Here is a 23,524-nt window from a genome sequence, read left to right as displayed (position 1 = left end):
AACTCGCGGTGAGTTGTATCTGTAAGACGGCCACCAAGATGTGTTTGTGTCTGAAGGACATCAAACACGATTGGACAAGGCCAGATTAAAGGTGGCCATACACCTGTCGATCTGCCACCAGATCAACGATCCAATAGATCCCTCCTTGATCAGATCTGTTTAGAGATTGCCTGCCCACACACTGCAGACAGATTTCCAATAGATTTCAGCATGAAAACTCTTGACCTCATTTCCTCACTTCCTTTCTGGACAGGAAGGGATTTAAAGTGGACCTAAGGAGAGGCAGATGGGAAGAAGAGGCATGTTTATGCCACACCTCTGTCCGCGCTGTTCCACCCCAGACAGATTCGGGGAGGGGGTACATGACAGCGTTGTCAGGATCTCTCCTCTAGCATGTTTTGTCGGTTGCAGTGGAACTTCAACCGGGCAGTTCTGACTTATCTGCTGGCATTCGGTTGCGCATTCGCAATAAGTCTAAAGGCCTCAATTCACTAAGATCATGCTAGAGATAATAAAGCAAGAGAAAACTTACCTCCACACGTGAGAGAGTTATCTTACCTCTTCATTCCTTAAGTTACCTCTCCTGTAGTTAATTTACCTCCTCTGTAGTTAATTTACCTCCTCTGTAGTTATTTTCACATGCAGTTAATTAACAGCCTGTCTTTAACTCTGGAGTTATTTTAAGGATTGGAGAGTTAATTTAAAGACAGAAGAGTTAACTTTAGGTTTGCCTGAGGTAAAATGTTTCCTGAATACTACATGCCTTATCACCATGGTAACAACTCTAGAAGAGTTATTAAAGACAGGAGATAAGCTTAGTGAATTGAGGCCTATCATTTGCAATCACTCTGCAGTTCAGGCCAGCTCAGGATACTGTTATGATTCCTCCTATTTCTTGCTGCAGTTGAACCGCAGCCAGATAGCCCTGGATTTCTTACATGCATGTTGTTGCCTAATATTGCATGTATTTGTTATGAGAGTCCTTTTCATTCACAGTCAGGTAGCAGCTTTTAATGAGGCTAGCTCAGGGTTGAGTAATTACCATTCAGTTGTGTGGGAATTTGCATGCCTGCTTCCATTGGCTGATGTCCACATAAAGGTCTGCCTCCCATTTCAGACTCCGCCTGACATAGCGTACAGCTACCTTAGTTGTTGGGCCGGCCCGCCCATGAGGCGGGGTGAGGCGGGTTCCTCAGGCGGCAGCAAGTGGAGGGGCGGCACCAGATGAAGTGGCTGTGTGACTGTCTGAGCGGCAGGAGCCAGAGCCGCGGTGAGGGCAGCCCGACCTCTCCCTCCCTCTCCCCGGGCCGCCCTCCATGCTCCCCCTCGGACTTTAGGCAGCAGAGTTAGCGCGCAGGGAAGCGCTGCTGTACAGAGCCTGTTACTCACCTCCCTGGATCCGATCGCCGCTCCCGCCCTGCTGGTCTCCTCTCTGCAATGTAGCCGCTGATACACACGCGGCTGCTTCCTGTTTACACAGGAAGCAGCCGCGTGTGTATCAGCCGGCTAGGCAGAGAGGAGACCAGCAGGGCGGGAGCGGCGATCGGATCCAGGGAGGTGAGTAACAGGCTCTGTACAGCAGCGCTTCCCTGCGCGCTAACTCTGCTGCCTAAAGTCCGAGGGGGGAGCATGGAGGGCGGCCCGGGGAGAGGGAGGGAGAGGTCGGGCTGCCCTCCCCGCGGCTCCGGCTCCCCCCTCCGCCATTATGAGGGGGCACCTACCTGGGCAAGCTACCTATCTATCCTATACTGGGGGGCACCTACCTAATCTAACCTGTACTAGGGGCAGCTACCTATCTATCCTATACTGGGGGGCACCTACCTAATCTAACCTGTTTTGGGGGCAGCTACCTATCTATCCTATACTGGGGGGCACCTACCTAATCTAACCTGTTTTGGGGGCAGCTACCTATCTATCCTATACTGGGGGGCACCTACCTAATCTAACCTGTTTTGGGGGCAGCTACCTATCTATCCTATACTGGGGGGCACCTACCTAATCTAACCTGTTTTGGGGGCAGCTACCTATCTATCCTATACTGGGGGGCACCTACCTAATCTAACCTGTACTAGGGGCAGCTACCTATCTATCCTATACTGGGGGGCACCTACCTAATCTAACCTATACTGGGGGCCAGCTACCTATCTATCCTATACTGGGGGGCAGCTACCTATCTAACCTATACTGGGGGGCAGCTACCTATCTAACCTATACTGGGGGGCAGCTACCTATCTATCCTATACTGGGGGGCAGCTACCTATCTAACCTACACTGGGGGGCAGCTACCTATCTAATCTACATTGGGGGGCAGCTACCTATCTAACCTATACTGGGGGCAGCTACCTATCTATCCTATACTGGGGGGCACCTACCTAATCTAACCTGTACTGGGGGCACCTACCTATCTATCCTATACTGGGGGGCACCTACCTAATCTAACCTGTACTGGGGGGCAGCTACCTATCTATCCTATACTGGGGGGCAGCTACCTATCTAACCTATACTGGGGGCAGCTACCTGTCTATCATATACTGGGGGGCACCTACCTAATCTAACCCGTACTGGGGGCAGCTACCTATCTATCCTATACTGGGGGGCACCTACCTAATCTAACCTGTACTGGGGGGCAGCTACCTATCTAACCTATACTGGGGGGCAGCTACCTATCTAACCTATGCTGGGGGGCAGCTACCTGTCTAACCTATGCTGGGGGCAGCTACCTATCTAATCTATACTGGGGGCACCTACCTAATCTAACCTGTACTGGGGGCAGCTACCTATCTATCCTATACTGGGGGGCACCTACCTAATCTAACCTGTACTGGGGGGCAGCCACCTATCTAACCTATACTGGGGGGCAGCTACCTATCTAACCTATACTGGGGGCAGCTACCTATCTATCCTATACTGGGGGGCACCTACCTAATCTAACCTGTACTGGGGGGCAGCTACCTATCTAACCTATACTGGGGGGCAGCTACCTATCTAACCTATACTGGGGGCAGCTACCTATCTATCCTATACTGGGGGGCACCTACCTAATCTAACCTGTACTGGGGGCAGCTACCTATCTATCCTATACTGGGGGGCACCTACCTAATCTAACCTGTACTGGGGGGCAGCTACCTATCTAACCTATACTGGGGGGCAGCTACCTATCTAACCTATGCTGGGGGGCAGCTACCTGTCTAACCTATGCTGGGGGCAGCTACCTATCTAATCTATACTGGGGGCACCTACCTAATCTAACCTGTACTGGGGGCACCTACCTAATCTAACCTATACTGAAGGGCAGCGACCTAATCTAACCTATACTGGGGGGAAGCTACCTATCTAACCTATACTGGGGGCACTTATCTAACCTGTATTGGGGGCACCTACCTACCTAGCTAGCCTATACAGGTGGCAGCTATACTGGCTACCTATACTGGGGGCACCTACCTAACTAACCTATACTGGGGGTACCTACCTATCTAACCTATGCTGGGGGCAACTATACTGGCTACCTATATTGGAGGCACCTACCTAGCTAACCTATACTGGGGGCACCTACTTATCTAACTTATACCGGGGGGGGGCCTGCCTATCTAACATACTGGGGGCAACTATACTGGCTACCTATACTGGAGGCAACTACCTGGCTAACCTATACTGGGGGCAACTTTACTGGCTCACCCATGCCTGGCCACCTATACTCGGGGGGGACCTATAGCTGGTTACCTATACCGGGGGGGGGGGCGCAATTTTTACACCCTCGCCCTGGGTGCATTTTAGCCTAGAAACTGCACTGTTGCCGCTGGACTCCGAGTCCGACGACTCCGAGCTCTGCAGCCTCTCCTGTCTCCTCCAAGGCTGCATGCTGGTGACGCTGCCTAGTGCCTAAGCCTGCTGATTTGATGGCGGCGGCTGCCGCCCACTCTGCTGCCCTGGCTGCGGCTGATTGTCACGGTCAGTCACTGAGCAGCGAGCGCCGCCGACGTGTCGTTGATGATGATAAGGCTGGCTGGCTGCCGCCGGCCGCCGCTCATGTTATGTAGAAATATTGGGGGGGGGGGGGCGCCTTTACGATCTTTGCCTCAGGCAGCAGAAAGTCCAGGACCGGCCCTGCTTAGTTGTCGCTGGGTGCATGCTGTGAAAAAGTTGTATTTTGTATTAACTTGTTTTGTATTACTTTGCCTGTCTAGACGGTCATTGCTCTCGCGGGGGTTGCAGTGGAGTCTTATGGCCCGTACTCACGGGCTGCAGAAGTGGCCTGTCGCCAGCACACGTGAGCGTGCTAGCGACAGGCCGGCGACAGCTTCTCTCCAGGTCCCTCCGCGTACACACGCGGAAGAGGGACCAGCGGCGAGACGGAAGCTGTCGCCGACGTTCCTCCTCCCCCCGCCGGAAACTCCATTTACCTCTATGGAGGTTGCTGTCGCTAGTCCGCGTACTCACGCGGACTAGCGACAGTTGCGGCGGAGGTGCGGCCGCGACTGTTGCCATGCGATTGAAACTTTCAATCGCATGGCGACAAGAGCGACGGGCGACAGTTCGGGGTGCGCGCGCGTGCAACGGCCCATACTCACGGGCGACCTGTCGCCGCAACACGCGCGCACCGCGTGTTGAGGCGACAAAAGTCCCTCGTGAGTATGGGCCATTAATCGCCCTGCTAGCTGGTGACTGCCTTCACCACGTTGGTGACTGGTAGTTATCCTGCTTGCTCTGTTCCTGAGGAAGTAACTATGGGCTGTGGTTGCTATTAATTACGCTCCAACCTGTTTGTCTTGTTTTGTATCAGTACAGATGCTTGCTATCACTAGGGTAGCTATTAGTCTTGCAAGCATTCTGTCTGTCTTTCTGTTGTCTGTCTTGTTACTTAGCCAAAGGCTCAGGCGGCAGCCGCCCTGGACAACAGCCAGTCAGTCTGTCTGTCCGTTGTTTGTCTTGTTACTCAGATCATAGGCAGTGTGGGATCGCACTGCGCAACCATTGTGTGTTGTTATTTGTGGTGGAGTCAGAAGTCCAGAGCTGCAGTTGCTCTGGGCAATCTTGCTTCCTTGTTCATTACTCCTGTAACAACCTGTATAGCCTCTTCCATTACCCAGCTACATAGTCTTGTTGCTCTCGGTGGTAGGTCTGCTTTCTGTGGCCAGCTAGTGGTGTGCCAGGCAGGGACAGGTTGAGGGTCAGCTAGTGGCGTGCCAGGCAGGGTCAGCAGGTGAAGAGCGAGCCCTCCAGTCTTGAGCACACACGCTGACTCAGAAATATACCCCCCCCCCCAAGCATTACAAGCGTGGTACAGATCAGTACATAGTGATGTGTACAGGAGGAAAAGTTACTAACAGGGAAAGGGGTGTCCCTGGAAGGAAAGGCACTCCTGCAACCCCCCCCCCCCCATGATGTTAGGAGTGCCCCTTCTCCAGCTCTCAGTGGGCTGGCTCTGCATCTTTTCGGCCCACTCTTTGCCATTTGTTGCTACAACCCTTCACCCCTGGATCTGGTAGTATGTTTTTTTTTTTTTTACCAAAAACTGTGTTGGTTGGTATTGTCTAAGCAGTAGAGCCCCACGCCTGTGGGTTTAGTTGTCCTGGGCAGTGCCAATCTGCATTGAGGGATAATGCTGGCCACCCACCCTATTGACATCTTTGGCATCTGAGATTTTCCACCATTTCTAACCGATTTTATCTGGTAAACAATTGAAAGAGCAATCTGACGGTCATGTCGTGACACTGATTCGGTCCACAATATTGAGTAATTGGGGTTGAACTGGTATTACATAATAGGAAATAAGTATGGCATCCTCCATATCCCTTTTGCTTCAGTTGTCCTTTAATGCTCTTTGTACTCTATAAATAGCACTCTGTGTTGTATTTCTATTGCGGCTTATGTTCTTTTTTTGGAATAGTCTGAATGAGAATTGGGAACCTGCTATTAACAGACACAGGAACTGGACAGAGCTGTTTCCTGACTACAGAATCACCTTTGCTAACCTCACACACAACAAAACAAAGCTTATCTGGAGCTGTGATGAAACAAGACTGTAGCCACCGTTCCATTCCTGACAATGCCTGTGTGTTTAGGGTGTGTCAGCCAAGTACAGGGACTCAGCTGAAAGCTTTCATAGCAGCGTGGAGTGGATGAAGCCAGATCACCCCTCAGACCCGGGACTAAAACATCATCGGTCAGGCAATTCATTCGTACCGGAATGCCAGGAGTGACGGCAGGATTTCCCTCACCATGGACAGCTACCAGGTTCAAACCCCAATGACAGAGACACGGCCGTCCACAGCAGGGGTAAGACTGAATGGCACAGAACATTTATATCACGCTTTCCTCCTGGTGGACTTAAAGTAACAGAGCTGCAGCCACTAGGGTGCGCTCTATAGGCAGTAGCAGTGTTAGGGAGTCTTGCCCAAGGTCTCCTTACTGGATAGGGGCTGGATTACTGAACAGGAAGAGCCAAGGTTCAAACCAGGGGCGTAGCAATAGGAGTTGCAGAGGTTGCGACCGCATCGAGGCCTTTGGGGCCCATCGGGCCCCCCCCCCCCCCTCAACTGCAGTATTAGCTCTCTATTGGTCCTGTGCTCATAATAATCACTTCTATAGATACTTTAAATGGTGGTAATCAGTAACAAACTGTTCCCATCCCCTTCTTGCACCTCTGACACTGTAGTTGTCATTGGCAGGTTTTGGTGCAACATATCAATTGTTATGTATAGAGTGCTTGGGGGCCCCATTGTAAAGCTTGCATCAGGGCTCACAGCTCCTTAGCTACGCCACTGGTTCAAACCCTGGTCCCCTGTGTCAGAGGCAGAGCCCTTAACCTGTACATCATCCAGCCACTACGCATTCAACTTGTGGTATAGCTGCAGATTCATGGGCTCCAATGCAAACTTTACACTGTGCCCCCTTCACCCAGCACTGTATGTGTAAATCACATGATACGGACCCCAAAACCAGCTTTTCAAAGACCGGCATTGTGTTTGAGGAAAAGGAATGGTTTGTTGATTACGGGCATTTTTAGGCATAGGCATTCCAGGCCACTGCCTGTCGTGCCATTGGTCCTGGGGGCACCATGCCTCTGTTTAAGCCCTGCCCCAAACTAGGCCATGCCTCCAGATTGAAGTCATTCCCCCACAGGTGTTTGTGCCTCCTTCTGTCCCCATTTGTGCCTCCTTCAGTCCCCCGTGCCACCTCTTTCCCCTATGTGTCCCTCTGTCCCTCTTTCTGTCCCCTTTGTGCCGCCTTCTGTCCCTATTTGTCCCTCCTTCAGTCCCCCCCGTGCCACCTCTGCCCCCTATGTGTCCCTCTGTCCCTCCTTCTGTCCCCTTTGTGCCTCCGTCTGTCGCCATTTGTGCCTCCTTCAGTCCCCCAGTGCCACCTCTGCCCCCTGTGCGTCCAGAGATGGATTAAGTGAAATGGGGCCCTAGGCAAGCAACGACTTTGGGCCCACCCTTGATGGCCACCTAGCTTTTTTGGCAAGATTTGTTGGGGGCTAGCATAAACCGGGCCCCTGGACTCTCTCCAGGCCATAAGCACCTGCCTATGTTGCCTTGTGGATGATCCAGCTGTGTGTGCGTCGCTCTTACACACTAAGCTGGGGTAGTGCAGGAAGGATGTGTGCAAAGAAATACAACAGGATCAGCGGGTTGTTTGTATCTCAGGGACTCCCTGATTTCTGCATCCACCCAATACGGCTCATGGTTTATATTCTCTAGTGTGTGGGTATGTGTTTTTTTTCTTCTGGGGGGAAGGGGGGGACAGGATTTCTTACTTGAGTGACAAAAAGGCTAGAAACACCCCTGGTTAACCTCCTTGGCGGTAACCTCGAGCTACAGTCCGGGCGGAAAACCGCACCTCAAAGCGGTAACCCCGACCTACACTCTGGGTAGCCGCCGGAGGTTCTATGCAGAGCAATGCGCAGGGGGCGCTTCAACTCGCCTCCTGGGGGATCCCGATGTCGGACGCCATGCTTCTTCGAGGCTCTGCGTCCCCCTGGTGAGATCGCCTTCTGTCGTCATGATGTGACAATCTCACTATAGGGTTACAGTGCCACCCGGAGGACGGAGGGTAAACTGCAGCGCTGTAACCCAAGGAGGTAAGTGCTGGGGCTGCTGCAGAATCTCTTGTGGTCTGATTTTTTCATACTTTTAGGGTCTTAAAGCACATGAAAAAATTGTACCGCTTTTAGACCCTAAAATCAGAAGGAATAATATCGCCATGGAGGTTAATGATTAGCACTATTTGAAGCACATATAGAGGTGATCATTGCCACTGCAGCACTAGTAAATACCAAATGCAACAAATGGAGCAGAGTCCCCCATGGGGCCCACATATCCAGCCTTCCTGGTGTCACTGAATGCATCCCCTATTGCTACACAACTGTATCTAACCTGCTCCGTAGTTTATGGTTGTAAATCCAGACCGCTGGTTTATAGCACACCTATCCATAGCTCCCAGCTGTCCCCTTTTCAGAGGAACAGTCCCGCTTTTTGAAATCAAATCCCCTCTTCCTTCCTCATTTTTCCCTCTTTCAAAACTGTACAGATCTGTGTGTACTGCTCGGCTTCAAAAAAATGTCCTTATGTGACTTTAAACCTTATTCCCATCCTATAAATTCCTCCATGTGGAGGAAAAGTTGTGGTAATCTCAGGGCCGGATTTGTGGGCAGGTCAAATAGGCCGGGGACTAGGGCGGGGCTTGAGCTGGGGCGGAGTTGTAGCTGACAGGAGGTCAGCTGGTTTATAATTATCTATCTGTGCAGTGCACGGAGGTCCTGCTGCTTCTTGAGTCTCTCTCATAACATGCACGCTGTGTGCTCTGACTCATTCCGCCCCTCCCCATCTGACACTGGGCAGAGAGCAGAACAGCGGCGGGAGACTTGAAGATGAGAAGGAAACAGATGTCATTACACAGACAGGTAATTATGGTGGATCAGCTGATCTGCTACCAAGTTCTGTGGGCGCTGCTAGATTTATTGTTGTTCTAATTGCTGGAGGGCTGCCTTTCTGCACGGACAGCGTCTGCCAGTCTTCTCCCCCACCAGCAAGATTCTGTTAAAGTCCTGCTCGTTCCCTCCTCCCCTTCTTGCATTGTGCCATCTAATCTAGAGCAGGGACTGTCCTTCAAAGTGTCTCTGTCCTCTGCATTCCGTTACTGTGTGTACCTGAGAACACAGTATGAAAGCTGCAGGGGAAGGGAAGTGAGAGGTGGACGCATCTGTCTTTCATGTACAGTCCAGTTAGTTGTTCACTAAATGATCCCAGTGTTCCAGCCCAAGCTATGTTCTGTTCACAGTAGGAGTTGCGTTGCGTTCACTGTAGCAGCAGGAATGCAACGCAATAGATAGGTAAAATGACTCCACGCTTGTCACTAACCGTCCCTCAGAGGGGCTCACAATCTAGTCCCCACCATAGTCATATGTCTGTATGTATTGTGTAATGTATTTATTGTAGTCTAGAGCCAATTTAGGGGGAAGCCAATTAATTTATCTGTATGTTTTTGGGATGCGGGAGGTGGAGCAGTGCTTTTCAGCGCTGCTAGATTTGGGCGCAGCCGGCGCCTTCATAGACTTCAATAGGGATCACTCCTATTGCAGCGCTCAGTGAGTAACGTCGGCTCCGTCAGAAGACAGAGCCGAAGTTGCTTAAAAACAGAATAATTCGGCCTCCAGCAATCGCTGGAAGCCGAATTATTTCATTCCCCTACTATCCATGTCGGCCTGGAGGGGGAATAGTAATTAAATCGGCCCGGACTTGTGCAGAAGCAGGATCAGCTATATACCGCTGTATCCTGCGCCCAAGTCTACCGGTGCCGATTTCAAATGTACGCGCGGGAGGAAACCGGAGTTCCCGGAGGAAACCCACGCAGACACGGGGAGAACATACAAACTCCTTGCAGATAGTGCTATGGCTGGGATACGAACCGTGAACCCAGCACTGCAAGGCGAGAGCGGCGCGCTAACCACTACGTCACCGTGCTGTATGTCGCATTACATACAGTGAAGCACAGCGTCAATGAAAAGTATGCTTCTCCGTAACTGTTAAAGGCATATAGTTTGTTACCATGCCGCTCTCCACTGTACCGCAACATACCCACCACACTGTGAATGTAGCATAGGTAGTGCATTGCAGTTTGGTGAGCTGCGTTACAGAGCAGCTGTTATGCTGCATCCCAACACACCCATGTGAAAGTACCTTAAAGAGACTCAGAGATTAGTTAAGTGGGCTTTTTTTTTTTACCCGGGGCTTCTTACAGCCCCATAAGCATGGCTGTGTCCTTCGCCCTCCTCCCGCAGTCCTCACTGAATCCTCCATTCAGCCGCAATCAACTCCTGGTGCGCGGCTCAGCCAGGCCTTTTGCGCTTGCGTAGAAGGTCCATGCATGCGTAGAAGGTCCATGCATGCGCAGAAGGCCCCTGCTGATGTCACTGAGCCGTATACCGGAGACACCGGAGGCACTAAAGAGGACAGCGAGGGTACATCCGTGCTTATGGGGCTGGAGGCCACTTGACTCAACTCTGAGTCTCTTTAAGCTGTATACTCACCTGAAGATGGATGGGGGAACTTAACAGCGACTAACGAGTTCCCCGATCCATCTTCCTACCCAGATACGTGAACAGGAGGTTAAACAATTGTGGTACTTTGTGTGGGAGTCATCGGGGATCTTAAACATCTGATTCATCGTGACATTGTTGTCATTATTGTTGCACATTGTCAAACGTTGTTTGTGTAATCGCGCTCTTGTACCCATATCGTGAGATCGCCAAAACAATCGCTCATCGCAGAAAAAATAGATGGTCGTCAGAGAAAAATCTCACAGTGGGAGCGGGCCTTTACTGTATACTCCAGCCTTGTCACTCAGAGTGTACGAAAACTCTCTTTTGTTATAAAAGTGTGTTAACAATTCTGTGTGTGTGCTCTGTGCTGTGTTGTAAAAGTAATGTTTATTGTCTGTAATTTTAACTTTCAACACAACTACGGTAGATTATTTTGGGATTGTTAACTGTTTAATGCCGAATATAATATTGCAGATGTTATGTGATCGGTAAAGCCCTGCAGCTGTGATCTCTGTAGAGGTGATTTCACTAGCAGCGTTGTGATCACTCTGCATGCAGCATTTTCAGAGCAATCGCATTCAATGGCTGCTGGGCCGAATTGTGATTGCTCTGGGAATCATGTTTAGGCCTCTTGCACACATGCAATTCTGTTTTTTGATTCAGATTAAAAAACGTAGCAGCATGCAGTGCTTTTTTAATTGGAACCAATCAGATCGAATAAAATATCGGAATCGCATTTAGTGTGCAAGAGGCCTAATAAATTGCACATGTGCAAGCTCTACTTAGACTTGGGGGGGGGGGGGGGGGGGGGGGCGGTTGGAGAAAGTGGGGCCTAGGGCACTGAAAAGTACAAATCCGGCCCTGGGTAATCTTAAAGCACACCTGAACTGACAAATAAATATAAGGTGGCTCCATAAATTTTTGGGCCATCAGCTTCTTTGCCCCCCCCCCCCCCCCCCCTTCATTTGCAGCTTTGCAACTCCCCGCTCTTCTGTGAAGGCTGCATGCTTTGTCCATTTGCACAGCCTCTTCAAGGAGTCATTGGAGGAGCAAAGCTGGCGTCCAGGTGGTATCTATTGACTAGGTCAGAGATGTAGGTAGGTCGGTATGCATAAGCCATAAAATGCAATTTGAACTCAGCTGTTCCAGGCTGCTTTGGCCTTCTGCAGTGCAATATAAGCATTGGTACAATGTGTAGGGCATGAATGAGGGATTTTAGGGTGGCATAGTGGAAAGCACAGCCTTTCAGCGTTGGGTCCCTGCAGGCAGGGCCGGATTACTGACCAGGCAACAAAAGCAGTCGCTTGGGGCCCCCATTCAGAGTCAAAGGGGCCCCATCAGCACATAAACCAGCCCTCACCATCCTGTCAGCGGTGGCTGGATGGTATAATGGTTAAAGGGACTCTGAGCAGTGCAGTAACTATGGAAAGATGCATATCATTTTAAAGCTCTCTTTCTCCTCTTTCCAATGATATATAAACCGAGGCCCTATGTCTTTTAGTTTTCGCTATTTTCGCGATCGAAATCGCGGCCATCGTGGAAATCACGAAAATAGTGAAAACTAAAAGGCATAGGGTGGCAGTTTATCTATCATTGGAAAGAGGAGAAAGAGAGCTTCAAAATGATATGCATCTTTCCATAGTTACATTGTATTACACAGGACGACTTTTCTCCAAAGTCGGCAGCTTGATTCAGCACAATGCAATGAAATATAAGGAACCCAGGAGGATATAATTACAAACATCATGCTGGTAGGTGTGAGGATGTAATTAATTAGTTGTGGGTATGCTTAAAGGCATACCCACAGGCACTGCTCGGAGTCCCTTTAAGGGCTCTGCCTCTGACACAGGAGACCAGGGTTCGAATCTCGGCTCTGCCTGTTCAGTAAGCTAGCACCTATTCAGTAGGAGACCTTAGGCAAGTCTCTCTAACACTGCTACTGCCTATAGGGCGCGTTGTAGTGGCTGCAGCTCTGGCGCTTTGAGTCCGCCAAGAGAAAAGCGCAATATAAATGTTATTTGTCTTGTCTTGTCTTGTCAAATGATGCCGTGCGCTGCTGATTGTCTTCAGAGCCAGCTCCTTCTACTGTGCGCTCTGCCACTGCCCACTCCTCCCTCCCTTCCCACAGAGAACCACAGCTGCAGCAAGAATGATAGCAGCAGATGGCAAACGCTCACTCAACTATCCATGATCCAAGCGATAGAGATCCCATCATCTGAAACCCATCTGTCTCTTCTACAGTGCTGCCGCTCGCTCTGAATTTCCTGATTCTCAGATCAGACAGGAAGTGTAGGAAGTAGTAATAGTAGTAGTAACAGAGCGGCAGCACTCTAGAGGAGACAGATGGGCTCCGGATGACGGGACCTCTACTTGGATCGCAATAGGTGAATGTGAGTCATCTGGTGCTGTCATTCTCCCCCGCTGCGGCTGCCTTCTCTGCTGGACTATCGAATTCACTGGGATGGAGGCTGCATGGTGGCTGTCTAGTTTGGGAGGAAATCGGTTGTTCGGTGGTGGGGGTGGTTATGTAATTCTGTCTGGGGAACGGCTTCCGGTTTGGCGGTGTCCAGAGCTTTCTGCTATTGCCAGGCTGGAGATGCAGGGTGAAAGTGCTGCTGCTGTGATATCTGGCGCCCTCTTCACAGGGGTGCCCCAGCCCCTGAGTACAAATGTCATCTTTCACTCTGCATTTTGCCGCTGCTATTCCCTGCATTGTGCACTCACAGAGGAAAGCGGGCTGTTGCCCATAGCAACCAGTAGCTCGGCTGCCCCGGTGTGTGCGGCATGTTGCTGTGCATCTGCATCTTCTGATTCTATTACGACATGATGGGGGGGCCCAAATCAGTTACTTTGCTTAGGGCCCCATTTAGCCTTAATCCGGCTCTGCCTGCAGGGCCTCTTCTTCGGCAGTGCTGGCAGGGTGACCGCCCTGGGCGCAGACCGGCAGAAGGACATAACCGCTAGGGAACTGGTGACGCACGGTGCAGTCAAATGACAGAAGAAAGAAGATTACCAGCGAGATCACCTTCCTTGACTCCTCCTGTGCTGCCTGCGTCAGACATCAAGTCATCATCACGTCACCACCGCGTGATGACACCTGATGTCCTGTAGCGGTACTGCAGGCTGTCAGTGCGCGGTGCCCATGGAGGAGTCGGCTTTCCGGGCTCTCTTCGCCTGTGTGTTTTCCTGGTCCCTGCTTCCTCCTGGATGAGCGGCTGGTCACTAGTAAGTAGGCAGATCTACTTGTGACCTGTGTCTGTGTGACTGTCCCTAAAGAGTAAGGGTTCGCGAGTTCACAGGGGAAGGGGGGGCGGGGTTTGGGGGGATGGGCTTGCGCAATTTTTACTCCCTCGCCATGAGTGCAATTTAGCCTAGAAACTGCCCTGGGTTCCTGGTTTGTCTTAAAGTCTGATGGATGGTTGGCACTGTGAATAGGGCAAAAGGTAGCTGGCTAGATGGTTGATATGTAATGAGGTGTATTTTCTAATTCCAGCTGATAGAGCTTCATGTCTACCTTGTGCCGGAGGAACTCTGGAATCCCAAGCTGAATAAAGTGCCCATCGATGTGATCTGGAAGTTCATTTCACTTGGATTCATAAGGTAAGGACAATGGCCCTTTCTTTAGTAAACTTAATATACTTTACTTAATGGGTACCTGAACTCAGAATTTACAAGGTTGTCATGCCTGGGGTGTAACCCTAGTGGCCAGGCCGCACAATGCCTTCCAATCGGTTTCAGCTCACAGACCATGCAATCTGTGGTTGCAATCGGTGCGCAGAAACCGCTGGGATTTTAGCAGCAGACCGACTAGGAGGGAGCTTGTGAGTTACGGTAATACAACTTACACACTATTTCAGGGTATAACTGCCACCACCTCTGTTCTAATGGGACAGAGGAACCCACTGACTGGCTGATTCTAGACCTGCAAATAAAACGGTTAAACACACGCTATTTTATCTAGCTATCAACAATAGTAGCGACTCTTCAGAAGCCAGGGTTCAGTTTGTGTGGCTGAATAGCAGGGTAGCTGAACAAATAAATGACGTTAGCGTCGTTTATTAAAGAGGCAATATAAATAATTAATATAAACAGAAAATCATTAAAATCAACAATTATAGAGACATTAGTAGCCAGAATGAAAATAAAAATGGAAGAAAATACTGAAGTTCATGTGGGAATATGCCCTTTCTGGGAAAACATGTGCAGTTCTTTGTTTCAGTTCAGGAGCCAAGTTCAGACAAGATGGCTACTCTTCCTCATAGCAGCGGCAGGCTCACATGAAGATGGAATTTGGAGGAAAGCCCTCCCTGTATGCACCCTGGTTTTATGGAAGCTAGTTTTGGGGTGGAACAAAGCCAGCCCCTTCCGGTTCACAAACCAATCACAGTTCATTCCCTCGGAGAGAGATTTAGGTTTAATCTTATTAAACGCTGTAATTCAAAACCAATAAATGGCACAGTTGCGCTGATAACAGATTAACATTCCTCAAGTTAATGACAATTCCTATGACATTACACTTGATTAGGGTAGAGGGTCCAGTTCCTGAGAAGTCTAATAACTTGGTTGTAGCGTACCCCTTGCCCCTCAAGACTGGTATCAAAAGGTTCAGCAAGACACTACAAACCCAATGATACAACTCTCATAACTATCCTAGATACGGTATTCCATAAATAGGCAAAAGATCATATACAGCATTCATTTTCTCTCTACTTCTGACGGAGTCAGGCAGTCTGGTCTCATGCTGAGTTTATCCTGTCTCTTCAAAAGGCAGTAACACTTGCCATTTGGGGCTTACTGCTGAAGAGCTTTCACACCTCGGTGTCACTGGCCAGGAAAGGGACTTCTTTTAAACAAGTTAATTAACCACACAGGCCTTATCAGAGAGCATACTTGTCTCTCATGAAAAGAGCTCTGCCACAACTATGAAGACAACAGAGACCCCCAGGCTTGACTGCCTGGTATCCATAGACATAAGATTCTGATCTGGCATGTCAACAGCAATCGGTGCAGCAAACCGATTGCGATTGCGCTCTCTTTTCTCACGGCTCTTTCGTGACACGGGGCTTCTTCATGTCCCCAAACACTCAGCCTCCCCCTCCATGTTGTACTTATGCCCTTCCTATTCAAGGGGGTAGTAGTCGAACCAAGATGCCTTCTTTGTCCAGTCTTTTTCGGCTGTAGTACACCAACCAAGGCTGAAAGCATTCTGGGCATGCATGGTTTGCAAACATTTGTAACCACACATGTCCAGGATGCTCCTGGTCAAGGCTCTTGCATTCATTTGTGGAGAAGCGCACACAAAGAGGGCTTGCAAAGTGGACAGTTGACATTACTGCTGTCAGGATCTAGGTAGAGTTAATTACTCACCCGCTTCCCCATAATTAATTAATGACAGGAACTCCGCCCCCATCCTCGATGTTTTTTTTCCCCCCGAACCTCTGTGGTCACCCCGTGGCCTAATTAGTGGCTGCTGAGTGGGAGGCGGGCCATGGCAAGCAGGTGGCCATTTCTGCTGTTTTGCCCAGTTGAACCAAGCAGCCACTTGGGGCCTCACCCAAAGTAGGGGCCTCCAATGCTGCCAGGGCCTCTCTGCCCGGGACTTGTATGGCCACCGCTGCCTCCCTCTCAGCTCATATCAGCGGCAACGTGAACATAAGCGAGAGCGACACAGTGACAACAGAGTACACTTCAGATGTAGAAGTGAGGTAATTGCTTATTTTCTGCATTGGAAGTTACTGTGCGCTGCTCTACTCTCTTCAGATCCCCTCTGATCTGCAGGACTCTTGAGTGTTGGGGGACAGCCCTTTGAGTTTCCATGCTGTACGTTCACATTTGCGCCCTGGTGTTTCAGCACGTAGGGCCAGTATATGATGTCACACATGCGCCCATGTGCTATATGCTGGTAGTCTCATGGGGCCTAAATGTGAAAATAGGACATGGACACTCAGTGTGAATGCAGGACAGGTGAAGTATAACTGCATGGGCACCATTTGACATAAAACATTAGGTGGGGGAAGTGGCCGTGGATTTCCGTCATAGCGTGCACTATTACCACCGCATACCCAATGAGCATTTCGGCTCGAGATAACAACAACAATAACATTTTTATTGCGCTTTATTCCTATAGGACTCAAAACACTTAGGCTCTCTCAGATTCAGTCATTGGTAGTAGGATGAAGTATTAACACAACAAAAATTATATTTCTGCAAATGGCAAAAATAGCAAACTGAACAGGTGGGGTTTCAGTCTGGATTCAAACACGTCCAAAGATGGATCTGCTGAGGTAAGGAGTTCCATAACGTAGAAGCAGCATCGGGGCGTAACTTGAAATCACTGGGGCCCCCCCATAGGTGTCAAATAATCGTAATGCGGCAGCGTTTCACCATAAAATAATCGTAATGCAGCAATATTTCACCAGAAATTAATCGTAAAGTGGGCAGCGTTTCACCAGAAAATAATCATAAAGTGGGCAGCATTTCACCAGAAATTAATCATAAAGTTTGCAGCATTTCACCAGAAATCATAAAGCGGGCAGCAATGCACCAGAAAATAATCGTAAAGCGGGCAGCAGTCACCAGAAAATAATTGTAAAGCGGCAGCAGTCACCCGAAAATAATCGTAAAGTAGGCAGCAGTCACCAGAAAATAATCGTAAAGTGGGCAGCAGTCACCAGAAAATAATCGTAATGTAGGCAGCAGTCAAAAGAAAAAAATGCACCTGTAAAAAAAACAATTCACTCACCTGGCAGAAGTCTCCTCTCTCAGCTGGCCTCCGGCGCGCAGCTCCCTCGGGCGATGCTCCTGCAGCAAATCTCCCAAGCTAACAAGTAGAGAGCAGGGCTACGGGAAGATGGCGCCCGAAGCCCTGTACTGGAGACACAAATAGTCTCCAGTACAGGGCTTCGGACACCATCTTCCCGTAGCCCTGCTCTGCCTCCCGGGAGACTCCGGGCTGCGGGTAATGAACTGGCGCGGCCTGGGGGGTCCCACAATCGGGCGGGCGGCAGCGCTCAGCCCCCACATGGCAAGTGGGCCCTAGAGGAGCCCCGGGCCCCCTGCGGCTGAAGGGGTTGTATCCCCTGTAGTTACGCCCCTGAGCAGCATGACAGAAGGCTCTGGGAACAAAAGTTTCCAGGTGGACTCTGGGTATGACTACATTATTAGAACCTGTGCATCTGAGGTTGCAGGGAGTGCTACGCAGCTGTAACATTTCTTTCATGTATCCAGGCAGGGCCCAGATTATGTAGCAATTTAAATGTCAGTAGGCCGTAGGCATTTCCCAGCATGTCCGATGGATGGACGCAACCAATTTTGGCCTGAGATTGGTCGGATTGTCGATCGGGCATACTCATGGTGGCACCAATTTTCATCAGATTCGATAATAAGTAGTATTATCACAGTAGTATTCCTGTTGTATCTCTTTTTCCAGGGTGCCACCTGACCTGAGGCTGCAGACCCTGCGGGAGTGCCTGTCTGACTTCCTGGGGGAAGATGCTTTAACAGAGAAATTTGTTTTCCTGAAATGTGTTGGAAGCAGCCTGGCTGTTGTAAGTGTTTCTTTTTTGTTCCACCGTTTTGGGCCAGGATGGTACACATGGGATTATTATTATTACTCCATGCACAAGTCATGTACTGACAGTTTCTCCAAAGTGTGGAGAAGGTGGGTCAAGGCACTATATAGACAAAGAAAACACAAGGGAGACAAGATAGCAGGAGCCAATAGTGCAATATATTATAACACCAGGATAAGAATATGTCAAGAGGTGTTGGGGGTTGATTCATCAATGTATATTGTGCTCTTCAGCACGAGGATCATTGAAGACCTACGTGCGCTGCCAGTCGTTTAGCGTGCGCTCTAAAGGTGTGCGCACTCCTTGTAAAGTATGCAGAGTAGTGCAGCATAGCGACCGTGATACTTTACTTACTAGCACGGCCGCTACTATGTTAATTGACGTAGTAGTGGCCGCGCTAGTCAAGTGTCGCAGTGCACATTAAAGAGAAACCGTGAACAAGAAATAAACTTTATCCCAATCAGTAGCTGATATCCCCGTTTACATGAGAAATCTATTCCTTGTCTCAAACGGATCATCAGGGGGCTCTGTATGGCTGATATTGTGGTGAAACCCCTCCCACAGGAAACTGTGAGGGCCATTGTCCTCACAGTTTCCTGTCTGTGAACCTCGTTGCATTGTGGGAAATAGCTGTTTACAGCTGTTTCCAACTGCCAAAAAAAAAGCAAGCAGCAGCTACTTCCAGTGACATCACCTGCCAGCAGTTAAAATTTCACCATGTGATAAATGTCAGAATGTAAATCAGGGAGAGGAAAGCTTTTATAATGGGCAAATACTGACTAAACCATTTTTATACATAATTATTGTAAAAATGAAGCACTTTTTTTATTACATTATTTTCACTGGAGTTCCTCTTTAGGAGCGCACACTATACTGCTGGCAGCAAGTATCACACCTTATGAAAAGATAGCACACCTTATCAAAGTGAACACGCCTTATCAGAGTAGCATAGCGAGCGCTACGAACCCGCAGGGGCTCAGGGCAGGACGAGTGCCATTGCCAATTAGCAGACGTAAGTTTGTAGCACTTGCTATGCCACTCTGATAAGGCGTGTTAACTTTGATAAGGTGTGATATCTTTGATAAGGTGTGATATCTTTTCATAAGGTGTGATCTTTGAGTTATCATGGTTTAGTGAATCAATCTCCAGGGGCCATATGTAATTCACTTTTCCTCCTTAGTTTTCTCCAAGTTGACATTTTTAAAATTGCCAATAAAATGCCCTTTAAGCCACCAGAAAGCAAGAAAATGCTCATAATAATTTTGATAGTACTTTTTCAACTTCTTTTGGGTACTTTTTTAGTTGAAAAGTGCTGGAAAGTTATTTTAAATTGAAAATTAAAAATTATCTCCTAGGAGAAAACTCAGGTGAAAAAGTGAATTGCATATGGGCCATAGACTGAGGCACTCAAGTGTAAAGGTGTCCATTAATTCGACCAAGAGACAGATCTCTCTCTCATCGAATCTGATTGGAGAGAGATCTAATGCCTGGCCATTCACTGCAGCCTATTCCCAATTGATTTCAGCATGAAATCTCTTGGGAATCGGCCTTGTGATGCCACATCCGTTGCCTTGCTGCTGCTGTCCCCCTGTTGTAAAATGTGCCCCCCCAGTGCAGTATACTTTACCTGTCTAAAACGTACATTATGCTGCCTACATATATTCTCTTGGTTTATATATGCTGTAGATATTACCTGTTTGTCCATAACAACTGGTATGTGATACTTTCAATTTAATTATTGATACTTGGATTCAGGGGTCTAGTCCTGGGAAAAGAAGTGAGTGGACTCACTCGGAGAATTCCTGCACCGCGCGTAGTGCCAAAATGGGCGTGGTCAAGCACACCGTGGGCGTGGTCATGGGTGGGGCCAAATATACATGACCTTAGCAGTGATGTAAAAGGTCTGCCGAGGAAGTTTGAGCTCTGCCGTAGTGTATCCCCCAAAAATAGATGTAATCTGACAGCATTTCACCAAAAAGACACATAATCTGGTAGAAGTTCCTCCAAAATACAGATAATATGGAAGTGGTTCCCCCAAAATAGACAATGTGGCAGCAGCAATTCCACCAACATACACATAATTTGGAAGCAGTTCCCCAAAATACGCGAAACCTGGCAGCGGATCACCCAAAATACACGTAACACTCAAAGGACATATAATCTGGCAGTAGTGGTCCCCCAAACATACACAATCTGGCAGCAGTTCCCTAAAATACACGTAATTTGGCAGCAGCCGTTCCCCTAACATACACATAATTTGGCAGCTGTTCCCCAAAATACATAACAGCGGTTCCACAAAAATGCAGATAATCTGACAGCAGTTCCCCCAAAATAGGTACCCCCAGCATAGGTAGCCAGGTCTATAGGTGTCCCCAGTATAAGTAGCCATGAGTATAGTAGTCCCCAGTATATGTAGCCAGAGGTATAGTTGCCCAGTATATGTAGCCAGGGGTATATGTGCCAAGTATATGTAGCCAGGGGTATATGTGTCCAGTATATGTAGTCAGGGGTATATGTGCCCAGTATATGTAGTCAGGGGTATATGTGCCCAGTATATGTAGTCAGGGGTATATGTGCCCAGTATATGTAGTCAGGGGTATATGTGCCCAGTATATGTAGCCAGTGGGATATGTCCCCAGTATATGTAGTCAGGGGTATATGTGCCCAGTATATATAGCCAGGGGTATATGTGCCCAGTATATATAGCCAGGGGTATATGTGCCCAGTATATATAGCCAGGGGTATATATGCCCAGTATATGTCACCAGGGGTATATATGCCCAGTATATGTAGCCAGGGGTATATATGCCCAGTATATGTAGCCAGGGGTATATATGCCCAGTATATGTTGCCAGGGGTATATATGCCCAGTATATGTTGCCAGGGGTATATATGCCCAGTATATGTAGCCAGGGGTATATATGCCCAGTATATGTAGCCAGGGGTATATATGCCCAGTATATGTAGGCAGGGGTATATGTGCCCAGTATATGTAGCCAGGGGTATATATGCCCAGTATATGTAGGCAGGGGTATATATGCCCAGTATATGTAGGCAGGGGTATATGTGCCCAGTATATGTAGGCAGGTGTATATGTCCCCAGTATATGTAGGCAGGGGTATATGTGCCCAGGTAGCCAGGGGTATATGTCCCCAGTATATGTAGGCAGGGGTATATGTCCCCAGTATATGTAGGCAGGTGTATATGTCCCCAGTATATGTAGGCAGGGGTATATGTCCCCAGTATATGTAGGCAGGTGTATATGTGCCCAGGTAGCCAGGGGTGTATGTCCCCAGTATTTGTAGGCAGGTGTATATGTCCCCAGTATATGTAGGCAGGTGTATATGTCCCCAGTATATGTAGGCAAGTGTATAGGGCCCCAGTATATGTAGGCAGGTGTATATGTCCCCAGTATATGTAGGCAGGTGTATATGTCCCCAGTATAGGTAGGCAGGTGTATATGTCCCCAGTATAGGTAGGCAGGTGTATATGTCCCCAGTATATGTAGGCAGGGGTATATGTGCCCAGGTTACCCAGGTGTGCCCCCAGCCCCCCACCCGGAGGGAGCAGAGCAGAGAAGGCGAGCTATGGGGACAGTGGGGATGGGCGGACATCTCCCCCCCCCCCCCATCCCTCACCTTTGTGCTCCCCTTCCTGCCTCTCTCCCCTCCAGCGTTGTTAAGTGTCGGGCCGGCGGCAAAAGTGGGCGGAGACTTACCTCGTTCCAGACGCAAGGGACGCTCCGCTCTGTGTGCGGCTAGTCTGGTCTTCTAGCCGCACACAGAGCGGAGCGTCCCTTGCGGCTGGAAGAAGGCGGAAAGTCTCCGCCCACTTTCGCCGCCGGCCCGACACTTAACAACGCTGGAGGGGAGAGAGGCAGGAAGGAGAGCACAAAGGTGAGGGATGGGGAGGGAGATGTCCGCCCATCCCCACTGTCCCCATAGCTCGCCTTCTCTGCTCTGCTCCCTCCACACAAGCCAGGGTGAACGGCGTTCACTCTGAAGAAAAAGTGGGTGAACGCCGTTCACCCGCGTCCACGCAGGACTCGACCCCTGCTTGGATTGTAACCCACCCAGGTTAATTTTATGTTTTCTCTGTTATGTTTGTGCTCTTGCTCCTTTTTGAGAGCTGTTTTTTATGTTGAAAATCTTTAAATTAAAATTCTCTTATAAAAAAAAATACTTTACCTGTCGGTGTCCGGCGCTGGCTCCATCCTCTGTGCACATACATGCACATAGGCAAACGCAGGGGGGGGGGATTACAGCTGCCCAGAATCCCCCCCCCCCCCCCCCAGACTAGGGCCGGTGCAGTGTCTGGGGACAGGGACGAGTTGAGACACCAGAATATCTGCAGGCACCCTGCAGCTCACAGCACTGTCCCCTTTCTTTACCTGTTACAGTTGACTTTGGATGGAGCAGCAGCGTGTGTACAGAGCATGGAGCAGCAGTTTGTGTACAGAGCATGGAGCAGCAGCGTGTGTACAGAGCATGAAGCAGCAGCGTGTGTACAGAGCTTGGAGCAGCAGCATGTGTACAGAACATGGAGCAGCAGTGTGTACAGAGCATGAAACAGCAGCGTGTGTAGAGAGCATGGAGCAGCAGTGTGTATACAGAGCATGGAGCAGCAGTGTGTATACAGAGCATGGAGCAGCAGCATGTGTACAGAGCATGAAGCAGCAGCGTGTGTAGAGAGCATGGAGCAGCAGTGTGTATACAGAGCATGGAGCAGCAGCGTGTATACAGAGCATGGAGCAGCAGCGTGTGTACAGAGCATGGAGCTTCAGCGTGTGTACAGAGCATGGAGCTTCAGCGTGTGTACAGAGCATGGTGCAGCAGTGTGTGTACAGAGTCATGGAGCAGCAGCATGTGTACAGAGCATGTAGCAGCAGCATGTGTATAGAGCATTTCCCCTTCACTTTCCCCTTCATTAGCAATGTCGGCTGTCCTCATTATTATCTGTATCCAAACTGCTCCTGATCGATCCCGTTGTCGATCAGGAGAAGATCATGCATTTAGGAAATAATTCTCAGATCTTGTTAGTCGGACAGATTATTGCATTATGTGTACCAAGCATTATGTCCTACCATATTATTATACTGTATTGTGCGTGGCTGAGAGAGACCTTTCAGGAATCCCCCCCTTGAAAATCCTGGGTTTGCCCCCGATGCACCCCATGTGGTTGCTAGCAGGATAGCAGCGTTTTAGCGAAGGCATTAATGCTTAAGAAGACTGGCTTAAAATAAGCGGTAATTTAGGAGGCTTCAGAGTCTTTTTAAAGGATACCGGAAGTGACGTGTGACATGATGAAATAGACATGTGAATGTACAGTGCCTAGCGCACAAATGACTATGCTGTGTTACTTTTTTTTCTTTTTCTGCCTGAAAGAGTTAAATATCAGGTATGTAAGTGGCTGA

At 49.2% G+C, this 23,524-nt stretch overlaps 1 protein-coding gene across 2 annotated transcripts in view; it reads left to right on the top strand.

Moving 5' to 3' along the window:
• Positions 1-5,892: 5,892 nt before the first annotated feature.
• Positions 5,893-23,524, top strand: part of SPATA1 (spermatogenesis associated 1) — a 79,656-nt gene continuing 62,024 nt past the window's right edge. Inside the window, exons 1-3 of one of the 2 annotated variants that reach the window (XM_068239135.1) lie at positions 5,893-6,276; positions 14,034-14,140; positions 17,970-18,087. In XM_068239135.1, coding sequence (XP_068095236.1) covers positions 6,220-6,276; positions 14,034-14,140; positions 17,970-18,087 — 282 coding nt within the window. In that variant the 5' untranslated portion in view covers positions 5,893-6,219. Of the gene's footprint in view, positions 6,277-8,706; positions 8,903-14,033; positions 14,141-17,969; positions 18,088-23,524 lie in introns of those variants that run through there. The other variant, XM_068239137.1, reaches the window with a different exon arrangement.

This window comes from Hyperolius riggenbachi, chromosome 6, assembly GCF_040937935.1.
Source record: "Hyperolius riggenbachi isolate aHypRig1 chromosome 6, aHypRig1.pri, whole genome shotgun sequence".
Taxonomy (NCBI): domain Eukaryota; kingdom Metazoa; phylum Chordata; class Amphibia; order Anura; family Hyperoliidae; genus Hyperolius; species Hyperolius riggenbachi.
This window is presented reverse-complemented; position numbering and strand designations above follow the sequence as displayed.